Source organism: Oncorhynchus mykiss, chromosome 9 (assembly GCF_013265735.2).
Source record: "Oncorhynchus mykiss isolate Arlee chromosome 9, USDA_OmykA_1.1, whole genome shotgun sequence".
Classification (NCBI taxonomy): Eukaryota; Metazoa; Chordata; class Actinopteri; order Salmoniformes; family Salmonidae; genus Oncorhynchus; species Oncorhynchus mykiss.
This window is the reverse complement of record NC_048573.1, coordinates 56,927,620-56,947,314: the sequence shown is the minus strand read 5'-3', so window position 1 is coordinate 56,947,314 and position 19,695 is coordinate 56,927,620. Positions and strand designations below refer to the sequence as shown.

General features: G+C 41.6%; 1 protein-coding gene across 4 annotated transcripts in view; it reads right to left on the bottom strand.

Annotated features, from left to right (window-relative positions):
* Positions 1-315: 315 nt before the first annotated feature.
* Positions 316-19,695, bottom strand: part of LOC110532445 (FERM domain-containing protein 4B) — a 32,418-nt gene continuing 13,038 nt past the window's right edge. For 2 of the 4 annotated variants that reach the window (XM_021616352.2, XM_036988436.1), the window contains exons 2-23: positions 14,955-15,020; positions 14,718-14,812; positions 12,853-12,948; positions 12,567-12,651; positions 12,219-12,275; positions 12,103-12,125; positions 10,948-11,031; positions 10,680-10,745; positions 10,162-10,219; positions 9,930-10,016; positions 8,151-8,227; positions 7,914-8,052; positions 7,597-7,738; positions 7,286-7,419; positions 6,894-7,010; positions 5,606-5,834; positions 5,439-5,495; positions 5,066-5,336; positions 3,615-4,384; positions 3,251-3,389; positions 2,104-2,228; positions 316-1,071 (exon numbers count right to left, since the gene is read on the bottom strand). In XM_021616352.2, coding sequence (XP_021472027.2) covers positions 2,126-2,228; positions 3,251-3,389; positions 3,615-4,384; positions 5,066-5,336; positions 5,439-5,495; positions 5,606-5,834; positions 6,894-7,010; positions 7,286-7,419; positions 7,597-7,738; positions 7,914-8,052; positions 8,151-8,227; positions 9,930-10,016; positions 10,162-10,219; positions 10,680-10,745; positions 10,948-11,031; positions 12,103-12,125; positions 12,219-12,275; positions 12,567-12,651; positions 12,853-12,948; positions 14,718-14,812; positions 14,955-15,020 — 2,895 coding nt within the window. In that variant the 3' untranslated portion in view covers positions 316-1,071; positions 2,104-2,125. The remainder of the gene's footprint in view (positions 1,072-2,103; positions 2,229-3,250; positions 3,390-3,614; positions 4,385-5,065; positions 5,337-5,438; positions 5,496-5,605; positions 5,835-6,893; positions 7,011-7,285; positions 7,420-7,596; positions 7,739-7,913; positions 8,053-8,150; positions 8,228-9,929; positions 10,017-10,161; positions 10,220-10,679; positions 10,746-10,947; positions 11,032-12,102; positions 12,126-12,218; positions 12,276-12,566; positions 12,652-12,852; positions 12,949-14,717; positions 14,813-14,954; positions 15,021-19,695) is intronic. The other 2 variants (XM_021616354.2, XM_021616353.2) reach the window with 2 other exon arrangements.

The window sequence follows — 19,695 nt, the reverse complement described above, 5'->3', positions numbered from 1 at the left end:
GGCAGTTGATTGTGAGACAACAAGAGGGGGAGATAGACAGTAACAGGTGGATTGTTTTTTTACAAGCCTGGGGAGGAATCCTAGGGTCCACTGCGTAGAGGGCTCCGCCCAATCCCCCAGAGTTCCCTGAAAAATGTAATAATATCTCCCTAAAGTGATGCACAACAATGAACAGCTTATATAAATGAGAATATCTGATATGTAGGGGGTTGCTATACTCAATAGGAATGTCCTGTTATCAGTATGACACCCTGTAGCATGTAATTGAGAAAGTCTTGTTTATCACACACAGGGCTAAAGAAGTCACACTACAAATAAAGTCTCACACTGTTTTTTATTAATGTCCCAAATCCAAATGGGAGATATTCACTCAGAGTAGGAGAAGACAAACAATACATGGACAATGTAGAAATATGTAGAGAAACAAATAAAGGAACATTATTTGAGGGTTATCCAGTTCAAAGACATATTTTTTTACATCATACAAAAAACCTACTTATCAAAAGTTTATGTTCTCCACATGAAAGCAATTTACATCACAATAACACATTCACAAATAATAATAATCTATAAACATGTACATTCAGATTCATACTTGGGAGAGGAGAGAGTGTCAGTCCATGGACTGACAACCTGGGACTAAAGAAGGGTTAGTATATTATTTTGTTATCACATTTTGTGAATAATAACTCCAAAATGTATACCTAAAATGTTTTACAAAGATATTAAAGTTGATTTACAATATGTATAATGTCATAATACAATTGGTTCAATATATTTGGGTCAAAGATATCCCAGGGTTCGAAATTCACAATGATGAAGCTTCTTTTCCAGATCAGCAAAACTTTTGTGCCATCACCACATCCATGTCTTCCTGAATAATATTGATCTCCATCCAATCCAAGGCACATGGGAGAGTCATTCTCAAGCTTCATAGTATGTATACAGATTGGTTAGTTGGCATCCATCCAGAGGTCTGTGCTTCCAGTGTCAGGGTCATTGTGACAGATTTCATTCCAGTCCTCTTACCTTCAGTAGATGCTCATGTAATTTCCATCCATGAATATTCTCCTGTAATAAAGAGATGAAAACAGACACATTTGAGTCAAGGTCAATATAAAAGACTCTCATACTTTAGGATAGCATATTACTGCATGAAACCCCCTGCATGCTGCAACAGCTGAGATGATAATCTACTGTACAGGCATGGAAATGGAACAGAACAAACCAGGGATAAACATCATGAAGAAATATGTTATTAGAAATAAGGATGTTTAACAAAAGCAAATTACCTACTGTCTTGTCAAGCATGCCATGCAATAATATAAGGAATGTAACATGTGAAATTAGAACTTTCCACTTAATATGGATCACAATTTACACTAATGAGAGGCAAGCGAAAGTAGGTACATTCTACTACTGGTGCTATGAGGTACAGTATGTGCAGGATGTGGTGTGTAAACTGTGCATGTGAAGGTAGACAATGTGAAAGTGGGGTTTCTAGCTACAGGATGTAATGTACCATTTGCTTCACATTTCACTGGGCACAGACGTCGTTAGCTCAACGTCTAGTTTTGATTTAAATGGTTGAGTTGTCCACTAATGTGAATTCAATGTGAAATCAACAAACCATTTCATCATGTCATTGGATTTAGGTTAAAAGTTGGGTTAAAAATGCTAAATTCCCTTACATTGATGACATTTTGAAAGTCCAATCAATTTTCCATGATGATTCAACATCGTCACATTTCATTATTTTGTTGAAATGACATGGAAAGTTTTTCCCAGTGGGATGCAGCCATACTGAATTTGTGAGCCTGCTAATAGACCAAGATAATTTGGCAAAATCTTTGATCGAGCGGGTAAGGCATGGTCATCCATGAGCTAGAAGTATCTGGATTGGGCCTTGGCAGAATGTGTTACCACTGCTCTGGCTGTACATTTAATGGATGGTCTACATATTGATTTCACCTTGATTTTCACAGCACTAAATGAGCTACGCTATATTGATCAATCTGGCAAATGATGAGACGCAGATGGAAACTGAAAACAGTGGCACTGATGGAAATGGATTAGCACTACCACAGCCTATTTGCATCTCACCCTTCTGTGTTTGAATGACTGCCTAATGGTCTTCCTCAGCGCTATTGGCCACAGCACCAAACATCTTTACTGAATCTACCGGCATCGTATCAGACCTCTTCAACACATTGCATTCTGGGGGAAATCTATGTACATGAGGATTGAGGATGGACAGATCGTGAAAGGAGAGAAAGAAAGGAAGAAAGCGAAAAGATCACCAGTTCACAAAGAACACACCCACACTCATTAGAGACTGCTTCGTTATTGGGGTTTAGTTTCACACCAACAGGCCAAACACACTGATGTCACTTACTATCAAAGACTGTTCATAGATAAGGATAACATCTTAAAGTGTATCTGACAGCCAAAATGACCTGTCCAATCATGAGGAATAGGATGAAGGTGGAGAAGAGGAGAGGATGCAGGAATATTAAGAGCAGGTGGAAGGATAGTGGTAAGTGGTGACAACGAACGCTAGGATGGTCCTGAGGTTCAATGTCATTACAGGCAAACACAGAGAGTCAACAGAGATGACATCCACAAGAATACCTGCCATTGTGCATAGGGAGGAGAAAAATATGAGCATGTTTTTACCTGGTAAGTTGACTGAGAACACATTCTCATTTACAGCTTCAATCTTGGGCATAGTTACAGGGGAGATGAATGAGTCAATTGGAAACTGGGGATGATTAGGTGGCCATGATGGTATGAGGACCAGATTGGGAATTTATCCAAGACACTCCTACTCTTATGATAGATGCCATGAGATATTTAGTGACCACAGAGAGTCACCTGGAGAGAGACCACAGAGAGGACACCTGTTTAACATCCAACCCCTACACAGGGCAATGTCTCCAATCACTGCCCTTGGAAATTGAGATGTTTATTTTGACCAGGGGAAAGAGTGCCTCCTACTGGCCCTCTAACACCACTTCCAGCAGCATCTGGTCTCCTATCCAGGGACCAACCCTGCTTAGCTTTATATTTAAGCCAGCAGTGGCTGCAAGATGGTATGCTGCTGGCTAAATAACCCTCATAAGACTGGTCTTGATTGAAACATTTTATTTCCCTTAGTTTAGGTCACACAATGAATGCTACTATTTCCTCTAAAATCATGTGGGATATATAGATGACTACATGTAGGTGTGGGGTTGTAGTAGGTACTCACCTGATATGGGTGGGGCTCCGGTTGTAGGTGCCATGGGCTCCTGGGTGATGGTGCTGTGGTGACTCTGCCATGTTATCATTGTCTGTTAGACCCACAGTTAGCTGGCTGCGCCAATTTCTTGTGCTGGTGGATGAGGAAACTAGAAAGATAACACTTTTTAGTTGCAAAAATAAAGGTGAGTCTCAGTGAATGACACCCTAATCCTAACAATTAATACAGAATAATATTTTCATACAGTATGTTAGGAATGTATGAATTGTATTAATAAAAAATAAAAACATGTCCCTCTGTGTTACCGAGGGTGAACAGACAGAGTATGGTTTCTGAGGTGACCTGTATGATGAGAAGCAGGATCAACTACTACCTGAGGAGTAGGAGGTGGTTCGGCTGGAGTGGCTGAAGGGGGCTGGCATGGTCTGGTATCCAAGGCTGAGCTGAGAGCCGTTATCGTAGTCATACCCAGCCAGACCTCTACCTGCCTCTATGTGGCCCCCGCTGCGGTGGTACCAGCCTCTCAGGTGCTCAGCCACCATGGCCTTCTGCATGTTCTTCTGTAAGGGCTCATTGCGGGGCCCATGTCTGGTCCGGGGCAATCTCATGGTAGCGTAGGGGTTCTGAGCAAGGCTGTCCGCCCGATCACTACTGTAGGTCCTGTATCGCTCGTGTCCGTAATTGTGGACTTGGTAGGAGGGGTTGACATTGTAGTGGCCCTCCATCTCGTTCTCATAGACGTAAGCACCGTTGGAGTAGGGCTCCATGTCTGGACAGGGGTAGCCTGCCACGTAGTAAGCAGTTGGCGCGTAGTGTGCCTGGGGCTCGTAAGTATCACTAAAGCCGATATGGTTCTGGACCAAATTGGGCATACTGCCTGTATTACCGTAGACCTCCACCCTCCTGTGCAGCTGATGGTTGCGGGTCCGAGAGTCCAGGGTGCAGTAGTGGGGGTTGCCTGCGTAGTCCAAGCTGGACTGGCTGGTGTAGGAGGAGCAGTCCTCCAGGGCTTCTGTGCTGTTGTTCCTGCGGGCAGGGGACTGGGTAAACACTGGCTTCTCTGAGTCAGTATCCTTTAATAGCCGTTGCTGTGACTCCAGACTCCCACTGCGGTGCCTGAAGGACTGAGAGTTCCCATCCGACCTGCAAAAGTCACACACACAAAAGAAGCAAATAGTATGGTTAAGAAATCCAGATGTACAGCACACTAAATTACAATTGTTTTCTGCATCCTGCATTCCACCCTGCATCCCACTGCTGGCTTGCTTCTGAAGCTAAGCAGGGTTGGTCCTGGTTGGTCCCTGGATAGGAGACCAGATGCTGCTGGAAGTGGTATTGGAGGGCCAGTAGGACGCACTCTTTCCTCTGGTCTAAAAAATATATATTCCAATGCCCCAGGGCAGTGATTGGGGACACTGCTCTGTGTAGGGTGCTGTCTTTCGGATGGGATGTTAAACGGGTGTCCTGACTCTCTGAGGTCATTAAAGATCCCATGGCACTTATCGTAAGAGTAGGGGTGTTAACCCCGGTGTCCTGGCTAAATTCCCAAGCTGTCCCGCATACCATCACGGTCACCTAATCATCCCCAGCTTACAATTAGCTCATTCATCCCCCTGTAACTATTCCCCAGGTCGTTGCTGTAAATGAGAATGTGTTCTCAGTTAACTTACCTGGTAAAATAACGGTAAAATAAAATAAACAATTGTTTTCTGTTAAACGGTGGGATGCAGGTAAGGTAGGAGAGTATAGGATAAATGTTCAGGGTCGGGGTGAGAGGGTAAGAGTTTGGCTAGGCATGGTCTGAGGGGTGGTGGAGGGTCTCACCTGAGCTGGCTGCTGCTGTAGGCGTTGCGGGTCATAACGGGAGTGGAGGGCATGCTGCGTGCGTCCCGTGAAGGTCTGGGTAAGGTTTTGTAGGGGCTGCTGTGTGCGGATGACACCTCTCTGGGGTGGTAGTGGTGTGAAGCATCCTGGCCGTCAAACGCTAACCTGTTGAGACTCTTGTTGTTGTGGTGATCTAGGGAGTGCGTGGGGCTGAGCTGAGGGGAGCACTGGACAGACCGTGACCGGGGCCTCTGAGCACCATCAGAGTCATCTGGACCAAAATACAAAACTCATGATCAGATGGGATTGGTAAAGCAGCTGTGCAACAAAGGTCAGGTAGCTACTGTATGACTGAACTCTGTGTCCCACTCACCGTCATCCAGAATCTGACTATCTGACAGGGAGCTGGTCTCTAAACGGATAAATTCATCTGGGGAAGAAGAAGGAAAGTATATTATAGGCTACAGATTAAAGTACAAATGTATAAAGTCATATTGTGGAATGTGAGTGCATGTGTTTGTCGATCTTTATCCCCAGTACCTGTGATAATCATAGAGGCTCTTTGGGTAGGCTTCTTGCCTTTCTTGATTCTGTACTGGTTCATCTCGTCTTCAACCTGCTGCAGTTTCCTCATGGCGTCCTGACAGTTCCTCCTCCTCTTCCTCTTCACAGTCTTACAGAGCTCTGCCTCTGAGGCCAGCTTCTTAGCTGCTTCTACGATCTTCTGCTGCAGAGCAAACATGCTCTCCAGGTTCCTCAGATAAGGGTCCTAAAGATCAGAGTACAGACATTATTATAGACATTATTACATCAGAGAATGGCAGATCCATTTCAATATCCACTGAGCACTTTAAATGCAATATCCAATTGTAAATTACAGTAGAATGTAGTCATATCAACAACATAATATTTTACAGTATGTGCCTGTATTGGGAAAAGCATCAGGCAACTCATCAACACGTGATCCATACGAAACAGGACAGGACATGATCCTAACTTCGTCACATTCCATTCATGACACAACATTTTTTTTTTCTTCAGTGTACAGTATATGTGTTTCTCTGCTTACAGTAATATCCTAAAACCCCAAGTTCAAATCCCTGAGGAATTCATGGAATTCATGTTATGTCATATTCTGCAAAATATTAGTCTTGTTACAAACTTAACAAGGCCAACATGTACAACGGACGTCACACTGCTTGCTTAGCAGGTACCGCTTCCTGATTGGGCTCACACAAAGGCTGGAACACAGGACCTCTGCCTTGCTAGCACGCATGACTGCCCTCCTGAAGCGTATTACCAGTTTGGCACCACCGAAAAGTTAATAATTAGGCAGCGCAAATGACAGCACTTCAGGCTGAGGAGTAAATTTCACACATCACATTCACACTGTCATGACTTCCACCGAAGTCGGTCCCTCTCCTTATTCAGGCGGTGTTCGACGGTCGGCGATCTACCTTTCATTTTCCATTTGTTTTGTCTTGTCTCCCCACACCTGGTTCCAATTACATAATTACATGTTGTGTATTTAACCCTCTGTTTCCCCCACATGTCCTTGTCCAGAATTGTTCATTGTGAGTGCTTGTGCACGTTATGTCTGGGGGTTTTCTCCCATTGTATATATATTGTTTGGTCACAGTGATTTTTATCATTAAACTGCGCCGTTGTAACACAGTCTTTGCTCTCCTGCGCCTGACTTCTCTACCGCCAGTACGCACGGCTTAAACATCCCCATGTGCTACACATGAACGTGAGATTTGGTTCTGGGTTCCTAGATCAGTTTGCAAAATATATGTCATATACTGAACAGTGCAGTTTCAATACAGACCTCGTTGTATGGGAAGAGGTCATCCAGTTTGAAGGTCGTTCCAACGCGTCGTCTGACATGAGGAGGTCTCTCGCCTGCAAACAAGGGATACTCTTTTGGCAGTTTGCCCGTGAGCTCCTGGAAACACACAACAAAATATCCAGGTCAGTTAGCTTTACAGAAAACAATGTGAGAAAACACAAAACAGACACTCTCTGTGGCACACTGGCTCGTACAGTTACACAGTGTTTCACTCCAATAGTCTCAATTGCCCAAACTAAAGCAATTTGTACAGTAGCTTGACTGATGTTTCACTGACTGACCCTGACTGAAATGAATTGCTGAAGTGTATCAGCCTAGCACCTCCAGAAATCAATGTAAGTAATTGTCCAAGAGAAAAATGGGCCTTTCACCGCCTCCAGCAAGCAGATTTTCTTCAGCTCCTTTGTTTTCTGGGTCAAGACGTCTTGGATCTCTTGTTCCTTCTTCTTTAGCTCAGAGATCTTCTCCTTTCTCTGCTCTTCGTCCACCGCTGAATCGGCAGACCCTGTAGTGGCGACATTTTTTACACTATAAATGTACCGCAGGCCTATGTTTTAGTTTTGGTTGTACTTTTCTAACACAGTGCATACAAATAAGGGTATATTTTTTCCTAGCCCTTTATACAGGTATTTTAAAACACTTAGCTAAATATAGACTTTCAGCTACCAGAATGCTGACCTACCTGTTGACGCCAGGCTACCAGTGCTAGCCATAATGAGGTTGTGCTTTAGGTTATCTCCTAGTCTGGTTATCTTGGTTCCTCCTCCATGCTCTGTTAGATCGACGGCAATATCACCCAAACTTTTCGCTGCAGTTATTTTACCCTGTTGGATTAGGGATTTATGGGGTGAATACATACTACAAACCTACACTGTCTACATGTAAATATCAGCATTTAATCCGACATGAATACATGTAATAATTTAGGGACGCATGAAGGTACAGAACACAGGTACACTGATTAGGTCAGGACTAAAAAGAGATAATATGACATGGTACCTTGCTTTGCTTCCTGTCCAAGTAAAACTGGTGCTGACTGATGGCCATGACCCAGATGGTTTTGATCAGTGAATGGCTGGCGTACCATGTGTGGATGACCAAGCCGGTCTGGCCGAATGTACGCTTGGTCACTGCCCGCCTGTTTAGAGGAAATACATTAGGCTCAGGAAGAAGAGCTTCTTTAGCTGTCTAGGAAATGTAGTTGTGATACATATTTATAGTTTGACTTGCCCTCACCTGTGAGGGTCATTCACCTCAACAGCAAATTTCTTCTCCCGAAAATACAAGTTCTCCAGTTGCTTCCACTGATACAGCTATGGAGGTAAACACAGAGAGACACAGAGAAACAACTGATTAATGATTGGTGAAACATTTACTTGAACTTTAACTCTCAAATCCTGCATATGACACCTTTATATAAACTCATATAAAGTATATGATTAAATAATAAGCATCTGTAATGATGAATCACAACAGATATATTACAATGACCTTATACTGACCTGGCTATGTCATAACACATGCCCACATAGTCAATCCCATGATGTAATAACTAGCAAACCGCAACCTTTAATCAAGTAAGTTAAATCACAACTATAACTTCAACAGGTCTATGATAGCATTATATCATTATGCAGGTGCTAGTCCAGAGTAAATAGCATTTTGCTACAAAGGGGCATACCACAAAGACAAATAGCAATGTGTAACAGCTTCCATGGCTCATCACATTGCTCAGTAACCCCTCCAGGTGCTGACTGTTTACAGTAAGATATGAAGAATCCACAGAGGTGCATGACTCATCACCATGTCTAGGTTCGCCACACGAGGCAGGCATTTACAGCCTTGTTACAGACCCAAACGAATGGTTGGATTTTGTAATCCACCCCTCTCTCTCCTATTATAGCTAGTTCTGTAGCCTATCTGTAACATTTACCAACCCTATTGTACCTATTACATAATATCAGGGACAGAAAAAAACAATAACCCAGATTGTGCTACCATCAAAAATCACATCATAAAAAAGCATGATATCATCATATATGTAGTTGTTTTTCATTTAACAAAATGTTATTGTCAATATAAAATATGTAAAACTGTTGCTTTATCTCTTACCAGTAGAGGTCCAGTAATCCCGTTTCTATAGTAATGCTGTCTCTAATCCTTTTTGTCAAGGTCAAACAACACAAACAACTCCTTCTCTCTGCTTCCAACAAGTCTCCTCAGGTACTCTCAGCACTCTGAAGAGTAACGCCCAGTACCCTGCCTTCCTGTCTTTGACATCACATACACACCATCCTCCCTCCTCTCAACACTAAATGTCTGCCCAACCAGATCTCCTTCTCTCTCCGTGTTCAAACTGATACGCACATAGATCATTAACTTAACACCGTGATCATGTAGAGGCAGACCACAAAGCTTGGTGTTTGTCCAGGAGAACAGCAAGCTATAAAACATCCACTGAACCAGAAGAGCGGGTTACACACTTGACACTTTATGTAGGACTCTCAGAATGATGGATATATCTACATGTATTAACTGATCTGGTAGAAGTTGAGCAGGCATACCTCTGTTATAAGTGATAGGCATAAATATTATAAATACAGGCCTCCAAAGTAATGTTTACCTAAAGGGATTGATCACAGAGTTGTTATAAACTATATATTCAAGTCTGGCCTTCTTCAGCTGTATTGAGGGCCTAACCCCGATCAGATGAATAGGTGATGAATGTGTGTGAGAGGTTAGTGAATCATGATAGTGCTACGTGCTGGAGGTATCTTTATCACTGTCATTTTCATCTTTCCTCAAACAGCCTGCTGAAGCTCCTAGCGCTGTCAGGTATAATGCTACAGTAGCAGGCCGACATCTTATCTGCTAAATTAATCTCCTATATACCTGTAAAGACTATACTGCAAAACAACCGCTGTATGCTGACAATAAAATATCTCATGCAAAACTAATCCTGTACTCCTCCATAGTGTAAGAAGAACACAAATGGGAACAAACAAATAACTGTACCTTCCTTGGTTTCAATTTGTCCTGCAAATCATATTGGCCAATTCCTTTGTAGCTGATCCCAAGCCACCATGGGATACCTTGCTTGTCCTGTAAGGCAAAAGCATAGTTTCATGACTGAACTGCATACATCCATTCCCTTACAGAAATCTGATTTATAATTGTATTTATTAGGATGTATAAGTGCAATGCACAGCTGTTGTTGTGTGCATAATGCAATATACTGTATTATTACCTTTACTTCATAATAATGAACACCATACGTGGGTAAGGATTCCACTAGAGTCAAATACCTGAAATAAAATAATTTTATTTTACAGTAACATCCCAGAATCACTCTTTAACTTCCAAAAGGTGGTTTCCAGGGATATTATAGATGGTACAGGACAATGAGAGCATGATATGTTAAAGGTGCCTACAGTGAATCACAATGATTCACTGGCCAGACAGTAACTGAACTGGGTTATTGATTTCTATCAGGCCTTGGCTACGAGAAAGGAGAGTGTGAGAAAGAGAGCGAGAGAGAGAGAGAGAGTAAGGGAGAGAAGAAAAAAGAGAGGGTAAAGAGAGAGAAGAGAGTAACGAGAGAGTATTTGAGAGAGAAAACAGAGAGCAAGAAAGGGAGTAAGAGATAGAAAGAGAAAAAGAGAGAGGACTGAGAGATAGCCAGGGCCTGATGTTTTCAATCTTATGACTTGTGGTAAACAGGAGTGTGTGAGGGCAATGAGGGATCATTGTTTTTCCAATACTCACTGCACTATGGCATGTCCGCGGGAGACTCCTTTCAGCTGTTTGTAGTGCTCTATCACTCGATCCTCACTATAATAAACATTGTAAAAATGCATGATGATGACACCTTCAACTTCGAAGTTATGGGCTGCATCCCTCCTCCCTCTCAGGAATGCATCATACATCCTAAATCATTGTCTGCTACAACATTTCTTTTGCAACAATTTTTATTTAGCAGTTTTGTAAACTAAAAAGTTACTAAGGATGCACATCATATTCAAGGTTATTTTACCAGTATGTAAGTGATGGGTGCTCCTTTAGCACCTTGTTGGGAAGAGTTGGGAGCTTCTTCAGATCCATTCTGGTGGTTTCATCACTGATAATAATGATAAAACAGAATGTGGATAGTGAAATACAATATACTGTAGGCCCAATGCAGCCATTTTTATCTCAATATCAAATAGTATCTGTGTAACAGTTAAGTACCTTACTGTGATTGTTTTCATACTTTTTTCTCTCCAAAATAAACAAAAATAGCATCTTAGCAAAGAACATTTCTCAAGCAAGACTTTTACTAGGACTGCCTGGGAGTGGTCAGTGGGGAGGGGAACACTGAAAACCTGCTTTCTAATGTATCACCTGGTGATTTCACCAGGTAGGCCAAAACTCCATCCCACCAAAATATCATAGTGTGGAAATGTATATAAAACACAGGATAATCACGTTTTTGCCTGCACCAGGCCTTTAAATAATATTCTGTACATAACAGTTAGCAAATTACCATACAGAAATGATGTAGAGAAACCAGTGCAATAAGGTCTTCTAAAGTACAAACAACTTGGAATGAGCTGCTAAAGGATATCACCCCTATTTAATCAGACTGTCTGACCTGACCCACTGGTGCAGAAACCTCATTGGCAGACATGTTCCAGGTGCATGGCCACATGCAGAGGAAGGTTCTTCATAATGAACTAACTGAAGCTCCATTCTCTGGCCATCTAACCCCTGTAATTAATTTTAATTTGGAATGAGACAGGTGTGAATACAGACAAAGATCCACAGTGTTCCATAAGTCTCTGTCTACAGTATGGTTCCAACTGAATGCTCCCTGACAGTAAAGAGGATGCTGCTCCTGCAATAGACGCTTTATTAAAAGTGGTAGAGCTTTGATGTTAGAATGCAGCCCTGCAGACTGTAGTAGTCTTGGCCGAGCTGTCAGTGGTATGATACTCATTCGAAGGCCTGTGTGAGATTTCAACACATCGTGGCAGGCCTCACAATACACAACATCTCTGCCTTCCCTCTTATAACTGCCTTCGCTGTCATTGTTTTAATGTTTTGTCTGGAAAACCAGCTCCAATATTTAAAGTCTTTGCTAAATGTGTGATGTTGTCTTGTTGCTTAGGTAGCTGTTGTGTTTGATACTCATTAGAATGTATGTCCTTACCTTGAGTAATTCCCCTTTGCTTCCTGAATTGATATAAAAACAGCATGTCAGAAGATGTATGCTTTAGAGTGGCCAATTAATATACAGTACAAATCCCAAGAAAATAAGAAACTAACCTGCAAGGCGTTTGCTGCTAATTTGAATACATTCTCACTTTCCACCTCTATATCCCCCTGTAAGAAATAAAGCATCATCATAAATGTGTTAATGTACTTATGGGCTGCTGAGACACTTTGCAGATGTCTGTATCTCAGCTCTGTTCCTATGACTAACACATATTCATCAAAATATAATTATTTTCAACTAAACAGCAATCTACTCTTTCTGACTGTCTCATCTCATTCCAACAAAACAGTGTCTCACGGCCACAGTCAGACTGAGGTTTGGTGGTTTATAAAGAGGGACAATGAGACGGTGAATCACCATTTATCTCAACACACAACAGAATAAGATAAGTAGCTTACATTGTAGACGGCAACTTTTGCATTTAGGAAGAATAATTCCACCGTTGTGTTGTCTTTCAGCAGTGTTATACTCTCGATGTAAAACCTGCAGGGATACGTACAAAGACGTTTCAAAGACTATTTGTTGAATTTAATTATAATGTACATATTCCATGCATAATCAGTAAGACATCTCATCACCCACTACTAGATATTCCCTAATGTAATAAAACTACTGCCGTCATTATCATCTTAAACCAATAACAGGATATATGTGGTACAGATATGGACCTGGTGCAATAACTACCTGACCAGGAAGTTGAGGGCAATAGGCCCAGTAGCCCTCTTAGAAAAGTCATGTTCTAGAACTCTTCGGTCCAACTGCAAGTATTTACACTGGCCACTACAAGAGACAATGAAGAAAAGTGTTAAGTAAACAAACAGCACTGGTAAGAAGCATACAAGCAGACATTTATCAGTGGAGGATCCTCATGGGAGGAAAGGGAGGACCATCCTACTCAGTGAATTTCCCAAAAAATGTAAATAGATAAAACATATACTAAATATATTCTCGGCAATATATTAACGTGTGATTAAAACACACTGTTTTTAATGAAGGTTACAGTAGCCTCAACAGCACTCTCTGGGGTAGCATCATGGTGTAGCCGGGGGACAGCTATTTTCTGTGTGCATTGACTTCAATACAAAACCTATGAGGCTCATGGTTCTCACCCCCTTCCACAGACTTACACAATAATTATGACGACTTCCGGAGGTCGTCCTCCAACCTATCAGAGCTCTTGCAGCATGAACTGACGTGTTTTCCACCCAATCAAAGATTCAGAGAATTAATCTAGTAATGAAAGCATAATCTACAGCTAGCTAGCACTGCAATGCTAAAATGTGGTGAGTAGTTGACTCAAAGAGAGAGAAAGACAATAGTTGAACAGTTTTTAACTAATTTATTTCTTTAAAAATTAAGGAGAAGCACCAGAGAGAGAGAGAGAGAGAGAGAGATTTCATTGTATTTTTTAAAACTTTTACTTTCACTTACTTAGCTAGCTAATTTAGCCTACTCAAACACCAGGCTCAAACAGAGAGGAATGCCATTTATTTTTGTTAGCTAGCTAAGGCTATCCAACAATAGAACTCAAGGTCAAGGTAAGCTTTCGGTTTTATTAATTTATTGCCACCGGGGCCCGCCGGTGTAACTGCTAAACTGCTTGCTGTACACAGTACTGTGTGATCGTAATGAGTTAACTAATGCTCTAGCTCTAGTGATCAGGGGTGTATTCATTCCACCGATTCATTCCATCAAAAAACTTTTCTTAAAAGAAAGCACACAGAACGAAACGGGGATAAACCTACCTGAATTTGTGCTTGTCTCCACCCCCCTCCAGGTGACGCCCATCTTCCCCATTATCCCCTGTGCATTTATACCTGTGTTCTCTGTTTGTCTGTTGCCAGTTCGTCTTGTCTTGTCAAGCCTACCAGGGTGTTTTTCTTACTCCTGTTTCCTTGAGGCCGTTTTCTAGTTTTCCATTTTTTTTATCATTCTGCCTGCCCTTACCGAGTCTGCCTGCCGCTCTGTACCTTTTGGACTCTGCCTGGACTACCGACCCCTGCCTGCCCTTAACCTGTCCTTTGCCTGCCCCCTGTTTAAATAATAAACGTCCGTTATTCGAACACTCTGCATCTGGGTCTTTTCCTGAGCCGTGATAGTTGGACTAATGATTACACTCTAGATCAGCTAGATGACGGTATTTGGTGTGTCACTGTCTGTCACCTTGATTACTCAAATTTGTCTCTCGACCTGTGCACCTACGTTATAAACTTTCATTCATAGGCTAGTTTGTAGCAACCTCATGATGGGTATAGGGAAAAATACGGTATCATGTAGTAGCCTAAACCTATCAATGTTACATTGTGAATGGAATATGAATGACAGTCATCCAATATGCTGTAATAGAAATATGCTCATAAAATGTTTAATTGTCCTCCCTAATCTTAAATCGCAAGCACTCACACACACTGGCACAAACACACACACACACACACACACACACGCACGCGCACGCGCACACACACACACACACACACACACACACACACACACACACACACACTGTATGCTCTAACACCCATATACTTACAAAATAAGCAGTGTCTTACCTGTCATCAACAAATGTTAGGCCGAAGTATTCCTTCTCTTTGAGGTTAAAATGGGAGGACACCAGATCTAGCAGTTCACGGGACAACAGCTTGGGCTGTGGAATAGGAAATTGTTTAAAGAGGGCATTAGGCCTATCTATTTGAGGGCATTATCATTTTTGGTCCAAATGATTTGAAATTCATAGGAAACTAAAGTACTGTTACAATAATCTCATAAAATTATTTAAGATATTGTACCTGAACCAGCAGATCAAGTTTCCTGCCGTCAAGGAGATGAACCTGGCAGAGTCTCCCCTCCGTCATCTACAATGGAGTACAGGAAGTAAATGCTGAGTATTGGATTTGTTCATACTGTCAATCAACACCAACCCTGCTTAGATGCAAATGCAATTGATGACAATTGTAGGACATTTCAGTTGTGTAGAAATCTTGTCTCAGTCAATACAAATTGACCAAAATCAAACATCAGCCATGGCTTTCTTTCTTTTTGTAAAACCTTATATTTACCCCTTTTCTCCCCAATTTCATGATATCCAATTGGTAGTTACAGTCTTGTCCCATCGCTGCAACTCCCGTACAGACTCGGGAGAGGCGAAGGTTGAGAGCCATGCGTCCTCCGAAACATGACCCTGCCTAGCTGCACTGTTTCTTGACACACTGTTCACTTAACCCAGAAGCCAGCCGCACCAATGTGCGGCTACAAAGGAATTGGCCACAGTGCAGCTACAAAGGAATTGGCCACAGTGCAGCTACAAAGGAATTGGCCACAGTGCATCTACAAAGGAATTGGCCACAACTGAAGTCAGCGTGCGTGCACCCTGCCCGCCACAAGGAGTCTCTAGAGTGTGATGGGACAAGGACATCCCGGCCAGCCAAACCCTCCCCTAACCCGGACAGCGCTGGGCCAATTGTACGCCCCGCTTCATGGGTCTCCCAGTCGCGGCCAGCTGCGACACTGCCTGGGATCGAACACAGGTCTGTAGTGACGCCGCACGCACTGCGGTGCAAGGCCTTAGACTGCTGCACCACTCAGGACTCAGGACTCACCACTTTTTAACAAAGTCAATGCACAGGATAGAGAGCTTAATCACGTTCAGGAAATAATAACTGATGTTGTTTTTAATTACAAGGACTCCATTGTCTCATGGATTTAGCACTAAAGTAACCCAAAGAGGATTTGTTGTTCTGAAGGTTTTTAAGTAATTCTGTAGGGGAGAGTGGGGTAAGTTGAGGTTTTTTACATTCAGCATCACTCCGTCAAGGGAAACATAGTATTCCTTCCAACAAAGATATGTACATGTATTTCAATATGTTGTGTATCCCTAAAACTAATCAGAATTCATGTACATTTCAGTTTTGAAAACATAGCTTATCTAAAAAAAAGTGGTCTCTTGGCACAAATTACACCGGGTATTGGGTAAGTTGAGCCGCAGGTCAGGGTAAGTTAAAACCTCTACAGGATTGGTGGCTCCCCTGCGGAACGGTTGAGCTAACCTAGGCTAATGTGATTAGCATGAGGTTGTAATTAACAATAACATTTCCAAGGACATAGACATATTTGATATTGGCAGAAAGCTTGAATTTTTGTTAATCTAACTTCACTATCCAATTTACAGTAGCTATTACAGTGAAATAATACCATGCTATTGTTTGAGGAGAGTGCACAGTTATGAACTTGAAAATGTATTAATAAACCAATTAGGCACATTTGGGCAGTCTTGATATAAAATGTTGAACAGAAATACAATGGTTCATTGGATCAGTCTAAAACGTTGCACATACACTGCTGCTATCTAGTGGTCAAAATCTAAATTGCGCCTGGGCTGAAATAATACATTATGGCCTTTCGGTTGCATTTCAAAGATGATGGTACAAAAAATATGTTTGTATTATCTTTTACTAGATCTAATGTGTTATATTCTCCTACATTAATTTAACATTTCCAGAAACGTCAAAGTGTTTCCTTTCAAATGATATCAAGAATACCATATCCTTGCTTCAGGTCCTGATCTATAGGCAGTTAGATTTGGGTATGTCATTTTAGGTGAAAATTGAAAAAAAGGGGCGGATCTTTAAGCAGATTTCAGTACTGAATTAAATATTAGCACTACCTTTTAAAAAACATGTCTATCTTTATTTCCAAAACACAATTAAACTAAATCACTAAATCATCACTTTTTTTGTCTTTTAATCCTTTGAAGCATCTTTTAACATAGGCTTAACAACTATCAAACACTCTGTACTTTTTTTTACATAGGCCAGGCCCTGTTGTTGCCTCATATCCAATTGAAAAATGCCTTGCATTACGCCTGTGAAGAAAACACTTCAATTTGCTCAACTTGCCATGGGCTCAACCGTTGGCTTAACTTACCCCATGGCTATTGTCCCAATTTATCCCAAAACGTTTTGACTATATTAGTCCACACAGCTACAAGGATGCACTTTCATGCTAGGTACAGCCATTTTAAAATGATCTACTTTGGTTTAGATACAAGCATCATGATCCCTCTAACACAATAAATTAATTTGACTTGGCGAAAATCTATTTTTTGGACCTAACTTTCTACCACTTTTTTCATGTGATTTCTTCCTTCACAGACTACATGAAATGATGACATCTACCTAAATATTGAGTAAATTATACATTTTTTGTATGGTTTCATAGAAATAAGGGTGGCTCAACTTACCCCTTTGGCTCACCTTACCCTACTCTTCCCCCAAAAGCCTTTTGTAGCACTGAAAAACGTAAAATACATACACATACTCCAAAAACAATCAACACCACACCTGACTCTAATCTGTGTCCACCAAATTATGGCATGAAGTGCTAAAATATAAAATATACAACCTGCAATGGCTCACAAAACATTCTCAATATCACATATAGTAGTTACAGGTAACACTAAAGCAGGCAAAGACACACACCTCCACCAGCCCTGTCCTCTAACAGCCCTATACTGTAAATGACAGATGAAGTCCTACTGATCTATAAAGTGCTGCTGTACCTGGTAGAGTTCCCCTGGGAGGACACACGTCTGAACACATCCCTGTCCAGAGCTCATCATCCCTAGCATGTAGCCCTTCTTCCTCAAGATCCACACACTGACAACCAGCACAAAGCGAGCACCTCTGACCAACAGCTTGTCCATACTGCACGCTAGCTAACACCCAGCCGGGCTTTGGCTTGGCTGTCCCTGCATGGCAACGCCTGATACCTACCAAACCCAAGTCTGGCTGGGTTGGTTTGCGTAACAATATCATTGATATGTGCTGCTAACCCATTGAGCTAAGGCACGTCTGGGTCAGATGCTAGACTACAGACTTTTCTTTCAGAGCACTGCTTCTGCTAAGCCTGAGGGAAAATGGGTCAGCCAGGAGACGTGGTGCAGGTGACTCCTATTGTAGCCAAATCATTTATGCTCTAGGAAACATAGAGCATGAGGAAACCGAGGTGTTGGATACCAGACAGTAATACCGCCTCTGTCTCAGACAAATCTAATAATACATTTTGTATAGCGCTTTTCATTACATAAAATAATCTCAAAGAGCCTAAAAAGCTAAACCAACTAATTTAAATTGAGATGGTAGAGATGGAGATTGAATGTCTCTATTTGGCTTTGGACAAAAGGCTGGGAGTTGAAGCAGTTCGGATAGGAAAGTCATAATTAACAAATCACCCTCTGTTAATTATGTTAATTAACAATCATTCAATTAAGGGGTCTGATTTAAAGGCCCTGTAACACTGACAATGTGATCAATTAAAAAAATATGATATAATGTTAAATATGCACATTCAATGGATCCAATTAATTTTGCATGACTGCATGTCTCTCACAGAGACCTACAGTATTTGTCACAATGCACTGACATTGTTATGCCAGTATTATAGCAGCAGGATGTCTAGTGTATTTGTGATGACAATGCCATCATGCTTTAATGTGTGCAGATTGCAGAACCAGCTGCCAGGAGCCGGACAGTTGTAGGTAGCTATTACATTTTCAGAATTAGATGGGTCATGGTGATTTGTCACTACAGTGAGTATTCTGGGGCGGCAGGGTAGCCTAGTGGTTAGAGCGTTGGACTAGTAACCGGAAGGTTTTGAGTTCAAACCCCCGAGCTGACAAGGTACAAATCTGTCGTTCTGCCCCTGAACAGGCAGTTAACCCACTGTTCCCAGGCCGTCATTGAAAATAAGAATTTGTTCTTAACTGACTTGCCTGGTTAAATAAAGGTAAATAAAAAAATAAAAAATTCTATGTGGGGCAAAAAATGTCAAGAAAATGTTTTTTACTTAAGGCCCTCATGTGCATGAACATGTGAGGATTCATTTCCAATGTGTACTTAGAGTATCAGCCAATTTAATTGAATGAGCGTTTTGTGATTGGTTTTCCCACATTTAACATTTGGTCAGTGGGAAATGTCAAATCCTCTCAACATGATCTATTTTTATCACTCTGGACAGAGCTTTCCACAAGCTTTTCCAGATGCACAGATCTAGGAGCTAAACGCTAACTTCTATGTCACTTCTAAATTCTATTTCACTTTTCTTTTAGGATATTTATAGCCAACCCATCCTCATATCAAGTCCCGTTGAGATTCAGCCTGTACATACTGTAGCAATAATATTTGCACGTATAACCATATAAAGTCCATTTATGCTAATGCATGAGATGATAATGATATTGATTTATTGACTGGAATACTGATTCCAGTTTTCCAGTGTTGTGTTTATCCAAGACCACTGACACTGCTTAGTCAACCAAACGCATTACATTCAACAGCTCTCAAGAAAACACCACTTGCCTTCAGACATGCAATTAATCCCACGTGGCAGAGATGTAGCGGGACATGATGAAAGAAGTGTAAAGGCTTTCTGTGTGTTTTTGGAGCCTGACTGCTGTCTGAGAAGTGGGCCACAGGCAATGGGCATGGGACTATAAGGAATAGGGCCTAGGGGCCTGGGTGATATGGAGAGCTT